At 43.4% G+C, this 14,246-nt stretch overlaps 1 protein-coding gene across 26 annotated transcripts in view; it reads right to left on the bottom strand.

The window, feature by feature from the left end:
• The window catches only part of dlg2 (discs, large homolog 2 (Drosophila)), a 349,871-nt gene that overhangs the window by 85,886 nt on the left and 249,739 nt on the right, over nucleotides 1–14,246 (bottom strand). The window contains exon 2 of one of the 26 annotated variants that reach the window (XM_052457682.1): nucleotides 6,937–7,290. The exons of the other annotated variants lie outside the window; for them this stretch is intronic. Coding sequence (XP_052313642.1) covers nucleotides 6,937–7,188 — 252 coding nt within the window. The 5' untranslated portion in view covers nucleotides 7,189–7,290. The remainder of the gene's footprint in view (nucleotides 1–6,936; nucleotides 7,291–14,246) is intronic. 26 annotated transcript variants of the gene reach the window in all.

The raw sequence follows: 14,246 nt of genomic DNA, 5'->3' as shown, positions 1-14,246 counted from the left end.
TTCTAACGTTCACAAACAATTTGTGCACAAAATGTGTAACAACCACCACAGAGCATTCTCATTAGGTTTCCAGGTAATGTAATAACACAATTTAACAGTAATGTTTTTAGGACACTGCCGTAACAAAATGTTGCCAAAATACAGCACACAAAAAGCCTACATACAGCACACAAAAAGCCAAAATACAGCACACAAAAAGCCAAAATACAGCACACAAAAAGCCAAAATACACACACAAAAAGCCAAAATACAGCACAAAAACAAAAACAGCACACAAAAGCCAAAAAACAGCCAAAATACAGCCAAAATACACAAAAACAAAAAAGCCACAAAAAATACAGGACACAAAAAGCCAAAATACAGCACACAAAAAGCCAAAATACAGGACACAAAAAGCCAAAATACAGCACACAAAAAGCCAAAATACAGCACACAAAAAGCCAAAATACAGCACACAAAAAGCCAAAATACAGCACACAAAAAGCCAAAATACAGCACACAAAAAGCCAAAATACAGCACACAAAAAGCCAAAATACAGCACACAAAAAGCCAAAATACAGCACACAAAAAGCCAAAATACAGCACACAAAAAGCCAAAATACAGGACACAAAAAGCCAAAATACAGCACACAAAAAGCCAAAATACAGCACACAAAAAGCCAAAATACAGCACACAAAAAGCTAAAATACAGCACAAAGTTGTAGACACATTTACAACATAAAACACAAAGCACTACAGTTTAAAAAAAGACATACATTTAAACATTGAACAGCAAGATGATTTGGGAACGTGTGGCGCCACGTGTGGGTTCAAAACATTGATTAATTTTCCATCATAGTGTTTAGGCTAGCTTTCAACTAATTTAAAGGGACAAGCCTGTGTAATTTCAGGACCTTTTGAAGCGCATTCCAACCAGAAGGGGTAGAGAACTGGAAAGCTTTTTTCCCTAGCTTTGTACCGGCCTCAACAAAACACAATCATGTGAGCGGAGGCAATAGTTTTAATTGGAGCTGTCTCAATATGGCCTTGTAAATAAAAACGTACCACTGATTTAATCTCCGATGAACTAAGGAAGGCCAACCCACTCTCGGGTACAGTGATGTGTGAGCGCTTTGGAGTTAATAACAACCCTCAGCGAGCCAAACCTCAATCCCTGTACACAGGCATTTTCCCCACTGCACTAAAAACTGATATGGTGAATCCCCTTCTGGAGAAAAGTAATCTAGAATCTTCAGCTCTTAGCAATTTTCGAGCCAATCTCCAACCTATTCTTAAACAAAATTCTGGAGAAATTGGTTTTCAAACAGCTGTATTTCTGTATTCCAATCTGGTTTTCGGGCCCACCACAGCACAGAGACAGCTGGTGGTAAATTATCTTAGAGCCAACACAGATGCCAAACAGCATCCCAGAGTCTCCTCTTCACTGTTTATGTTGAGACTGGTGTTTTGCGGGTACTATTTAATGAAGCTGCCAGTTGAGGACTTGTGAGGCATCTGTTTCTCAAACTAGATACTCTAATGTACTTGTCCTCTTGCTCAGTTGTTGCCCCGGGGCCTCCCACTCCTCTTTCTATTCTGGTTAGAGCCAGTTTGCGCTGTTCTGTGAAGGGAGTAGTATACAACGTTGTTCGAGATCTTCAGTTTCTTGGAAATTTCTCACATGGAATAGCCTCCATGTCTCAGAACAAGAATAGACTGACGAGTTTCAGAGTAAAGTCTTTGTTTCTAGCCATTTTGAGCCTGTAATCAAACCCACAAATGCTGATGCTCCAGATACTCAACTAGTCTAAAGGCCAGTTTCATTGCTTCTTTAATCAGCACTACAGTTGTAAGCTGTGCTAACAATTGCAAATGGGTTTTCTAATGATCAATTAGTCTTTTAAAATGATAAACTTGGATTAGCTAACACAATGTGCCATTGGAACACAGCAGTGATGGTTGCTGATAATGGGCCTCTGTACACCTATGTAGATCTTCCATAAAAAATGCAGTTTCCAGCTACAATTTCCTTTACAACATCAACAATGTTTACACTGTATTTCTGATCAATTTGAGGTTATTTTAACGGATTAAAAATGTTTACTTTTCTTTCAAAAACAAGGACATTTCTAAGTGACCCCACTACTTTTGAACAGTAGTGTATGTACAATAAATGTCTAATACATTGTGATGTGATTGCAAATATTTGCCATAATGTGTTTCTACATGGATTGTTGTTACATTAAAGAAACATTAATGGGCTGTTCAACATGTAATTTTGTCAGTCTGGGAGCATAGGAATAACATTCAAAGAACATTGATGGAATGTTTTGTGCACACATAAACAAACATTACAAGAATGTCTGGAAGAAGAACTGGACAGATCTCGTGTCATATCTCCACAATGTTCCCACAACCTACAGAAATATTTTTTTAAATAACATGAAATAGTGTGTTCTGGGAACGTTCTTACAACATCAGGTGAATGTTTTTTTCCAACCTAATATAAATATTGTAATTATCAGCACAACTGGACAGGTTTGTGTTTTGGGAACAAACCGTATCTCGTCATATCACCACAAAGTTACTCCAACCTGAAGAAATGTGTCATAAAAAATATGGATGTCCCCACAATTTTCCCACCAGACTGTACCCACAACCTAATGAAATATTCTGGGTACCTTTAGAAAACTGACAGAATGTGTTCTGGAACGTTCCTGCAATGTCGGGCGAATGCTTTAAACATTGTATAATCATCAGCACAGCGAGACATTTTTTGTGCTATGAGAACATTTGCCCGTAACCTAAGAAATGTTCTGGGAGCTTTCACAGAATCCATTTTTAGTTTGCTGGGTAGGGGGTGATTTGGGATTCAGGGGTAGAGAGAGGAGTAGAGATGAAATGAGAGTGGAGCACAGTAAAAGAGGAGAGGACGATATAGCAAATGAGACAGAAGTGATACAGAGAAAAAAGGTCCCATTTTGGATGCAACTATTCTCTGTTCAGCCCCATGTATCAACGGGAAACTCTAGTAAAACCAGAGTGCTGCATTGCCTCATTGAAATCCTGTAGCCCTGTTGATGGATGTTCCGACATTATTTGCTCTTGGCACACATCCCCATGGCAATTTCAGTCGTGCTACGGTTGCACAAACATTATTCATCGGACCAAATAAGCATGCATTGCATAAAGGTTTAAAGCAAACCTTGACTAGACGTCACACATGATCCCATTGTAATTGCCAAGATTGGTTATGTATTTGGAATTGGGAAGTCATATTTTTTTATTATGGTCTGAATTTTTATGTTATGGCATAGTGCCTTATCTGTCAATGACAGATAGACAACCAAACAACCCAAAAACTGACTGTCAGATCTGACACTGTTTTGGACAGATTTTTCCCATAGGCAACTCCAACATTGACACTTTACTATACTGAACAAAAACATAAACACAACATGTAAAGTGTTGGTCCCATGTTTCATGAGCCAAAATCAAAGATCCCAGAAAAGTTCAATTTGCACAAAAATATCTCAAATTGAGCGTACATTTTCCTTTATTTATGTCAATGTCGCCAACAAAACAAAGAATGAGGGCACGACCGTGAAGCTTACTAGGGCTATAGTGCCACTAACAAAGTCAACTAACCACAAAATACAAAGGAAAAAAGGCTGCCTAAGTATGATTCCCAATCAGAGACAACGATAGACAGCTGTCCCTGATTGAGAACTATACCCGGCCAAACCATAAAAACAGAAAACATAGAAATAAAGAAACTAGTATGCCCACCCTAGTCACACCCTGGTCTACCCAAAAAAGAGAATAAAAGCTTCTCTATGGCCAAGGCGTGACACTGTTAGTGAGCATTTCTCCTTTTCCAAGGCAATCCATCCACCTGATAGGTGTGGCATATCAAGAAGCTGGTTAAACAGCATGATCATTAAACAGGTGTACCTTGCGTTGGGGACAATAAAAGGCCACTCTGTAAAATGTGGAGTTTTAATCACACAACACAATGCTTCAGATGTCTCAAGTTTTGAGGGAGCGTGCAATTTGCATGCTGACTGCAAGAATGTCGAACAGAGCTGTTGCCAAATAATTCTATGTTAATTTCTCTACCATAAGCCGCCTCCAACGTCATTTTATAGAATTTGGCAATATGCCCAAATGGCCACACAACCACAGATCACTAGTAACCACGCCAGCCCAGGACCTCCACATCCAGCTTCTTCACCTGCGGGATCATCTGAAACCAGCCACCCGGACAGCTGATGAAACTGAGGAGTATTTCTGTCTGTAATAAAGCCCTTTTGTGTCTGATTTGCTGGGCCTGGCTCCCAAGTGCCCCTGCCCAGTCATGTGAAATCCATAGATTAAGGCCTAATTAATTTATTTCAATTGACTGACTTCCTTATATGAACTGTAACTCAGTAAAATCGTTTGAAATTGTTGCATGTTGCATTTATATTTTTGTTCAGTATAGTTGAAAATACATAATTTCAAACAATTATGTTAATGAAATTACGTCTTTTCAGACAGTTTTACTCACTGGAATTGTGCCACTTCTCTCACAAACTGAGAACCACAAATAGTCTCATTCCTCTCTCTAATAACCTTGGTCAATACACTACAATAGTGCACCTGGGAGCAAAAGACATTGAACCCTGTTTGAACCCTGTTTGCCAATACCATGAAATGACATGATATGGTTTCATTCAGAAGTTGAGATTTAAAATAATGTTAGGACATGTAAAAAAGCTTATGGTGCAGATAGCAGGCTTGCCAAAGTCTAAATACAAAGCAGCCCAATAAACAATGCTGCAGTTTCTGTGATTATTATCTGTGTATAATTAAGATTTATTTATATCAATGACTCATGTGGACCCATTAAAAATGCCAAAATACATTCATATTTCAAAGTCCAAATAGTGTGTGTGTGTGTTTGTTTTGCCCACTTACTCACCTGAGCCTCTGTCCACACTCTCCCAAAAGTCTTAAAAACACTTTCGTAAGTCAATGAACTCTGGCGACAAGATTTTCAGTCACAAAGACGAGGGCCTACACGCACACGAGCCGTGCAAACACACTATTTCACAGTGTATCACGGATAAACTCAGCAAAAAAAGAAACGTCCTCTCACTGTCAACTGCGTTTATTTTCAGCAAACTTAACATGTGTAAATATTTATATAAAGATTCAACAACTGAGACATAAACTGAACAAGTTCCACAGGCATGTGACTAACAGAAATGGAATAATGTGTCCCTGAACAAAGGGGGTGTTAAAATCAAAAGCAACAGTCAGTATCTGGTGTGGCCACCAGCTGCATTAAGTACTGCAGTGCATCTCCTCCTCATGGACTGCACCAGATTTGCCAGTTCTTGCTGTGTGATATTACCCCACACTTCCACCAAGGCACCTAGAAGTTCCTGGACATATCTGGGGGGAATAGTCCTAGCCCTCACTCTCTGATCTAACAGGTCCCAGACGTGCTCAATGGGATTGAGATCCGGGCTCCTCGCGGGCCATGACAGAACACTGACATTCCTCTCTTGCAGGAAATCACACACAGAACAAGCAGTATGGCTGGTGGCATTGTCATGCTGGAGGGTCATGTCAGGATGCGGACAGATGCGGACAGTCTGAGCACTGATGGAGGGATTGTGTGTTCCTGGTGTAACTCGGGCAGTTGTTGTTGCCATCCTGTACCTGTCCCGCAGGTGTGATGTTCAGATGTACCGATCCTGTGCAGGTGTGGTTACACATGGTCTGCCACTGCGAGGACAATCAGCTGTCAGTCCTGTCTCCCTGTAGCGCTGTCTTCGGCATCTCACAGTACGGACATTGCAATGTATTGCCCTGGCCACATCTGCAGTCCTCATGCCTCCTTGCAGCATGCCTAAGGCACGTTCATGCAGATGAGCAGGGACCCCGGGCATCTTTCTTTTGGTGTTTTTCAGAGTCAGTAGAAAGGCCTCTTGTGTCCTAAGTTTTCATAACCTTAATTGCCTACCGTCTGTAAGCTGTTAGTGTCTTAATGACCGTTCCACAGGTGCATGTTCATTAATTGTTTAGGGTTCATTGAACAAGCATGGGAAGATCTGTGAAGCTATTTGCATTTTTACGAATTATCTTTGAAAGACAGGATCCTGAAAAAGGAACGTTTCTTTTTTTGCTGAGTACAGCTATTCACTTTAACATCACCAAGCTAATGGACTGGGAGGAGAAAGCATTGCTACATTCACATATTATGCAAGAGTGCATCTTTTGAACAGCGCATCCTCAACTCACACATCATTTTAGATGTGACGCCTACTGGGTATCTGCCTGCTCTGGGGTGAAGTTTCCTCTAGGTACAGATCTAGGATCAGCTTCCCCTCCCCAAACTCTAACCATTAGTGGGGAAAAACTAAACTGAACCAAGCTCAAGGTCAGCGACTTCACCCATCTATCTGCCTACAGCTTGTGTCACTCTCTGAGGCAAATCTCACAGAAGTCTTGTTTTTAGAAAACACAGTAAAACAGAGTAATGATTCAGATGAATGTCTCAATTAAAATGCATCCTATCTGCATTTAGTTTAGGCTTTGTCCTCTTGTTAAGACAATGCTTGTTGGCATATTGGCATAGCTACTTAATATTGTAAAGTTCTCCAGCTCTATGCAGCTCCCAGCCGTCAACCAAGAACCCTGAAGATTACACACGAAAGCTATAATCCAAATTCAGCACCTCGGCTATTGCCCGTGAGTGGGTTTGCTGAGACGGCAACTCATTCCCTCCCATACGGCGCCAAGGGGAACACAAACTCTTACACACATACACGCACACACACACACACACAAACCTAACCCGTGGTCCTATACTGCTATATAACAAAATCCCTTCTCAATCCTGTCACCCTAATGGTCCCCTTAGAGCTGCTCTGATCTGGACCAAAATGCATGAATGGTTGGTTACCTGGTAGTGGTCCTGCCAGCTCTGACTCTGCGGACAGCCGCATTCGGACCACAGGTCACAGCTGCCTCCTTTGGCGCGGACCACAGAGCATCCTGGGCTTCTCCAAGAGCTTTCAGAGTGGGTAGCCATAAGACGGCCCCTCTGCCGGGGCAGAGTAGCACCCCCTGAGGCTGAGCCATAGTGGTATCCCTGGGGCGGTTGCTGCTGCCATCCACAATAGCACGGCACCTCTCCACAACCCCTTCGGTCCATCTCCACAAAGCAGCTCTGCTGTTTGTTCAGGTAGGCAGCAGTTATCTTGCCCCGTGCAATCCCTTGCTCCCTCTCTCTTTAAGGTTTCTTGTCTTCCGTGCTCTGTGAACAAGGGAGGTGATGCTCGACTCCTCTAACGATAAATTAACAAACGACACTGTTAAGTTGGCAGTGTGTGTGTGTGTGTGTGTGTGTGTTTCCCTGCTCTGAGAGAGAGTGCGTGTGCATGTGTGTGAGTGAGTGGTGACAGAGAGCCTGTACTTCTGTTAGAGACCAGGCATGATAGGAAAGTGAGAGGCAACAACAGCAGCAGCAGCCAAGCAGCAGCTGTGTGTGTGAGAGAGATATAGAAAGAGAGAGATAAGGGGTGGTCAGGGGCAGAGATAGAAGGTGGAAGAATAACAAAGAGCAGAGATGAAACACAGAGAGAGAGAGAGAGAGAGAGAGAGAGAGAGAGAGAGAGAGAGAGAGAGAGAGAGAGAGAGAGAGAGAGAGAGAGAGAGAGGAGAGATGAATTAGAGAGAGAGAAAGAAAAGCTGAATTAGAGAGAGAAAAGGAGAGAGAGACAAGCAGAGATGAGCAAAGAGAGAAGGGGCTGGCTAGGATCTTTTGCGTTGCTGGCCATGGGCTGGCTGGTAGCTCTTTGTCAATAGATGACTCAACCTGCAGCACAACATGACGGCATCCACGAATCCAGGCAGAAGCAATCTATGCTCCGCACAGCTGGGAATTTGAGACCAGAGCCTGCACTACAAATTGGTTCAGGTGGAGACAGCCTCTCTGTTTTCAATTACAAATGCTTCTGTCTTTCTCGCTACTTGAGTTTCTAACTGAATCATTGTCACTTGTAGTTTTAATGATACATATTTCTCTGTGTATAACTGTAATTCATACGGTAGACTGCATGGCATTGAAGGATTTTCAAATGCTATCTCATAAAATGGTAATAAAGAAAAATGTGTTCTTCTTGTCCTTTGGACAATGACAATACATTGTGGAGATTGAAATGCGTCTCAGCACAAGGCATGTGGCCTATTAATCAATGACCAATGACCACAATACACACTCCATGATTGATAGAATTTAAGTAGGTGGCCAAATGATTCATGCATTGGCAAGAATAAGGTCACTGGCACTTCCTTATTCAATGAAATGTCTATTTTTTTATTCCAGCGTCAGATTTAATCACAAGCGAAGGGCTTTAGATGGAGTAATTGATGCTAAACCGCTCAGGCTAAAATATCCAGCTGCTTTTCAATAAGATTAATGCCCCACACTGACATCTACTACTGCACAACTGTTGAAAAACCCTACTAGAAATTTCACAACAGATTAAAGATAGACTCCGCAATATGATGCAGATGCAGAAAATAAACACATTGTGGGTCCATTTCCACAACAGCTAAGAGCATTGAAGTACGAGGCTCAACTTCCCAACTGTTATGTGCCCTGGCTACAACGCTGAAACAGAGTGACGCGAACTTGAGCACATCCACAGATACTGTGTGTGACTGTGATAGCAAAGTCGTGCGAGACACATTTAGTATGATATGTTATGTTTCGTATGGAATGTATTCATTTGTGGCTGTCCATCACCCAATTCGTATTACATGTTACGAATTTGCAAAAGTACAATATGTTACGAATGAGTAAAACGTACATTACATTTACATTTAAGTCATTTAGCAGACGCTCTTATCCAGAGCGAATTACACAATACGTTACGGTTTCCTTTTGTCCAGGTTTGAGATTGCGTCATCTGTGGCACTGTTGGGGTGGTATGCGAATTGGAGTGGGTCTAGGGTTTCCGGCATGATGGTGTTGATGTGAGCCATGACCAGCCTTTCAAAGCATTTCATGGCTACCGACGTGAGTGCTATGGGCTGTAATCATTTAGGCAGGTTACCATCACTTTCTTGGGCAAAGGGACTATGGTGGTCTGTTTGAAACAGACCACCATAGACTCGGCCAGGGAGAGGTTGAAAATGTCAGGGAAGAAACTTGCCAGTTGGTCCGTGCATGCTTTGAGTACACGTCCTGGTAATCCATCTGGCCCTGCGGCTTTGTGAATGTTGACCTCTTTAAAGGTCTTGCTCACATCGGCTATGGAGAGCGTGATCACGCAGTCGTCCGGAACATCTAGTGCTCTCATGCATGTTTCAGTGTTGTTTTCCTCGAAGTGAGCATAAACGGCATTTAGCTTGTCTGGTAGGCTTGCGTCACTGGGCAGCTCGCGGCTGGGTTTCCCTTTGAAGTGAGTAATAGTTTGCAAGCCCTGAAACATCCGACGAGCATCAGAGACGTTGTCGTAGGATTCAATCTTATTCTCGTATTGACGCTTTGTTTGATGGTTCGGCGGAGGGCATAGTGCGATATCTTATAAGCATCCAGATTAGTGTCCCGCTCCTTGAAAGCGACAACTCTAGCCTTTAGCTCAGTGCGGATGTTGCCTGTAATCCATGGCTTCTGGTTGGGATATGTACGTATGGCCACTGTGGGGACAACACCGTTGATGCACTTCTTGATGAAGCTGGTGACTGAGGTGGTACAGTATACTCCTCAATGCCATTGGATGAATCCCAGAACATATTCCAGTCTGTAATAGCAAAACTGTAGTGTAGCAACCGCGTCATCATCTATACACCAAGTCACTTGGCTCTGTCATAACCTCACATGGTCTCTCCTATCATTGCTATGCAGACGACACACAATTAATCTTCTCCTTTCCTCCTTCTGATGACCAGGTGGTGAATCGCATCTCTGCATGTCTGGCAGACATATCAGTGTGGATGACGGATCACCACCTCAAGCTGAACCTCGGCAAGACGGAGCTGCTCTTCCTCCCGGGGAAGGACTGCCCGTTCCATGATCTCGCCATCACGGTTGACAACTCCATTGTGTCCTCCTCCCAGAGCGCTAAGAACCTTGGCGTGATCCTGGACAACACCCTGTCGTTCTCAACTAACAAAGGCGGTAGCCCGTTCCTGTAGGTTCATGCTCTACAACATCCGCAGAGTACGACCCTGCCTCACACAGGAAGCGGCGCAGGTCCTAATCCAGGCACTTGTCATCTCCCGTCTGGATTACTGCAACTCGCTGTTGGCTGGGCTCCCTGCCTGTGCCATTAAACCCCTACAACTCATCCAGAACGCCGCAGCCCGTCTGGTGTTCAACCTTCCCAAGTTCTCTCACTCACCCCGCTCCTCCGTCTCCACTGGCTTCCAGTTTACATTACAAGACCATGGTGCTTGCCTACGGAGCTGTGAGGGGAACGGCACCTCAGTACCTCCAGGCTCTGATCAGTCCCTACACCCAAACAAGGGCACTGCGTTCATCCACCTCTGGCCTGCTCGCCTCCCTACCACTGAGGAAGTACAGTTCCCGCTCAGCCCAGTCAAAACTGTTCGCTGCTCTGGCTCCCCAATGGTGGAACACACTCCCTCACGACGCCAGGACAGCGGAGTCAATCACCACCTTCCGGAGACACCTGAAACCCCACCTCTTTAAGGAATACCTAGGATAGGATAAAGTAACCCCCCCCCCTTAAAAGATTTAGATGCACTATTGTAAAGTGGCTGTTCCACTGGATGTCATAAGGTGAATGCACCAATTTGTAAGTCGCTCTGGATAAGAGCGTCTGCTAAATGACTTAAATGTAAATGTAATGTCATCTGACCACTTCCATATTGAGCGAGTCACTGTACCTCCTGCTTTAGTTTTAGCTTGTAAGCAGGAATCAGGAAGATATAATTATGGGCTAACATGCTAAGTAGTTACAAAGTAGTTAAAAGTAGTAAGTAGTTGAACAGTTGCTAATCAGCTAAAATGCTGAAGTTGTCCCTGATGAGATTTTGAACTCACAACCTATACGCCCGACCGACCACCCTGCTTTCGTTTTTGCCTTAAGTAACCATACCAACATATCATACTAATTTCTAGTGTTCCGGATTTACATTTACTATGTTAGTCTAGTCTATGAGACCAGGCTGTAATCAGACCCGATGTCATTGGTGACATGCTTCTTTCCAGGCAGCCTTTGAGGCTCCGGAAATCCTAACCTTGCCCATTAGTAGTGAAAATGCTAACCTGACCCAAGATCAGTGTCTAAAGGCCACTTCACCATACTCCAACTTTGAGAGATAAGCACTACAATGGAGTACCCAGAGCCTACAGAATGCTTGATAACAACACAGGACAGAAATACTTCTACATGACAGAGGATACTCTGAATCCTGGATTTCATTGAGAGGTATCAGATATTCTGTTTCTACATTGATAGGACATTATGGAAATCAGTATAACATACTGGTCTCAGAATACAATTATAAGGCAATCAAAGTGGCCAAGATTAGGTTTGGTGAATTACATGAACTACAGAGTTGCCTTGATGGTATAACACTTCCATAGACCACCACATAATGAATGCATTTATAGTGTCTTCCCAATACAGGTCGCCTACCACTCAACATGCATGCATGCACATACACCCACTTACTCACGCATGCATGCATGCACATACACACACTTACTCATGCATGCATGCATGCATGCACACACACACGCACACATTTTTGCAGACCAACTCTAATCTCAATCTGCTGTTTACACTACTAATCCTTTGCACTCCGGATCTATGTCAGCTCGATTTCATCAGATATCCAGGGTGCCTCCCACCAGTGACCTCTCCACCTTCTCTTGAAATGTAAACTCGTTCACTATTTCCCACAAATCTAAAATCCTTGGGCTGGTGGGAGATTTCACCATATTTCTTATACCAGTCATTTACTTTCAAATCAGTGAAGGGATGTGAACAAGTGCACATTTATGAAGTAGTGATAATTAGGACATAGGACATTTTATGTGCAAGACAAATTTACCTCTCAAGGGCAAAAAAAAGTTCTGTCTACCTATAGATTTAGAAATAAAACTGAATGGATACATAATGGACCTTATCCACAAAGCAGCCGTTATGTTCTGAATCTAGGCTTGAAGGGTAAGAAGAAAAAGTGCTCCAGAAAATAGTGCAGAAATGTTCCTCATGTTCAACCTTTAATTCTGTTATGAAACTGTTATCTACCATATTACACTTTTTTTTCTTATGCTGAACAGTCCCAGCAAAGTCAAGAAAACGTGACTTCACAATGTGACACATGGCAATGCCAAGGGTGAAAAAGTCAGCTTCCATAGCTGAGAAGCTTCTTTGGTTGCAGTTGACCATTAAAGATGTGGGAGTTACATCATTTCTGCAGGCATTGGTGTCGGTCTCTGCCAGTTCAATGTTTGTGGGGGCTTAATTACATTGCGGAAGGCATCCTCTCCCACTCTGAGGCTGACAGGAGTGTGAATGGATACTGAGTGTGTCTGACAGCATCAGTACTGGGGGAAGATCCTGTGGGGTTGACAGAAACGCAAGTCTCAAAACCGGGCCAGAGCTCAGCAATGCCCCCTGCAGGCCTTGTGGAGAATTGGTTTCACAGAGTAGAGTCACTGTTTTGGCAAGCCAACTTGTTGTGTGAAGAGTGACTAGGAGTGGGGTTAAGTTGCTCCTAGACAATGATCTTGGATCAGTTTCACATTCTCCCCATTAAGGGTTAAGGCCCGGATTGGGGGAAGGGGATGCTGGTGCTAGATACACTACATGACCAAAGCATGTGGACACCTGCTCGTCGAACATCTCATTCCAAAATCATGGAATGAGATGTTTGACAGCCTCCACTTTTCTGGGAAGACTTTCCAGTAGATGCCACACAAACATTAGTGAGGTCGGGCACTGATGTTGGGCGATTAGGCCTGACTCGCAGTTGTCATTCCAATTCATCTCAAAGGTGTTCGATGTGGTTGAGGTCAGGGCTCTGTGCAGGCCAGTCACCTATCTTGACAATTTCTGTATGGACCTAGCTTTTGTGCATGAGTGCATTGTCATGTACAGAATTGTCTAGAATGCCTAGTATGCTAGTATGCTGTAGAGATAAGACTTCCTTTCACTTGAAGCAAGAGGCCTAGCCCGAACCACGAAAAACAGCCCCAGACCATTATTCCTCCTCCACCAAACTTTACAGTTGCCACTATGCATTCGGCAGGTAGCGTTCTCCTGGCATCCGCCAAACCCAGATGCATCACTGCAGAGAACGCTTTTCCACTGCTCCAGAGTCCAATGTCGGCAAGGTTTACACCATTCCAGCAGACTGTTGGCATTGTGCATGCATGGTGATCTTAGGCTTGTGTGTGGCTGCTCGGCCATGGAAACCCATTTCATGAATCTCCCGACAAACAGTTATTGTGCTGACGTTGCTTCCAGAGGCAGTTTGGAACTCGGTAGTAAGTGTTGCAACCGAGAACATATATATATTTTTACATGCTACGCGCTTCAGCACTCCGTTCTGTGAGCTTGTGCGGCCTACCACTTCGCGGCCGAGCCATTGTTGCTCCTACAAGTGTCCACTTCACAATAACAGCACTTACAGTTGACCGGGGAAGGTCTAGCAGGGAATACATTTGACGAACGGACTTGTTGGAAAGGTGGCATCCTATGACAATGCCACGTTGAAAATCACTGAGCTCTTCAGTAAGGTCATTCTACTGCCAATGTTTGTCTATGGAGATTGCATGAATGTGTGCTTGATTCTATACACCTGTCAACAACAGGTGTGGCTGAAATAGCCAAATCCACTAATTTGAAGGGGTGTCCACAAACTTCTGTATATATAGTGTAAGTACCTAGGGAAAAGTTGAGATCAATTGACTAAGCTGGGGCGGCAGGGTAGCCTAGTGGTTAGAGCATTGGACTATTAACCGAAAGGTTCCAAGTTCGAATCCTTGAGCTGACAAGGTACAAATCTGTCGTTCTGCCCCTGAACAGGCAGTTAACCCACTGTTCCAAGGCTGTCATTGAAAATAAGAATTTGTTCTTAACTGACTTGCCTAGTAAAATAAAGGTAAAATAATTAAAATAAAATAAAAAGCTACATTGAGGTTCCTGTCTAGACTCCTAGAGGTGCTTCGAAATGTAAGCCTGTCAGACCTGTCACTGTTCCATTAATGGCACAATCTATCATTTC

Source organism: Oncorhynchus keta, chromosome 12 (assembly GCF_023373465.1).
Source record: "Oncorhynchus keta strain PuntledgeMale-10-30-2019 chromosome 12, Oket_V2, whole genome shotgun sequence".
Classification (NCBI taxonomy): Eukaryota; Metazoa; Chordata; class Actinopteri; order Salmoniformes; family Salmonidae; genus Oncorhynchus; species Oncorhynchus keta.
This window is presented reverse-complemented; position numbering and strand designations above follow the sequence as displayed.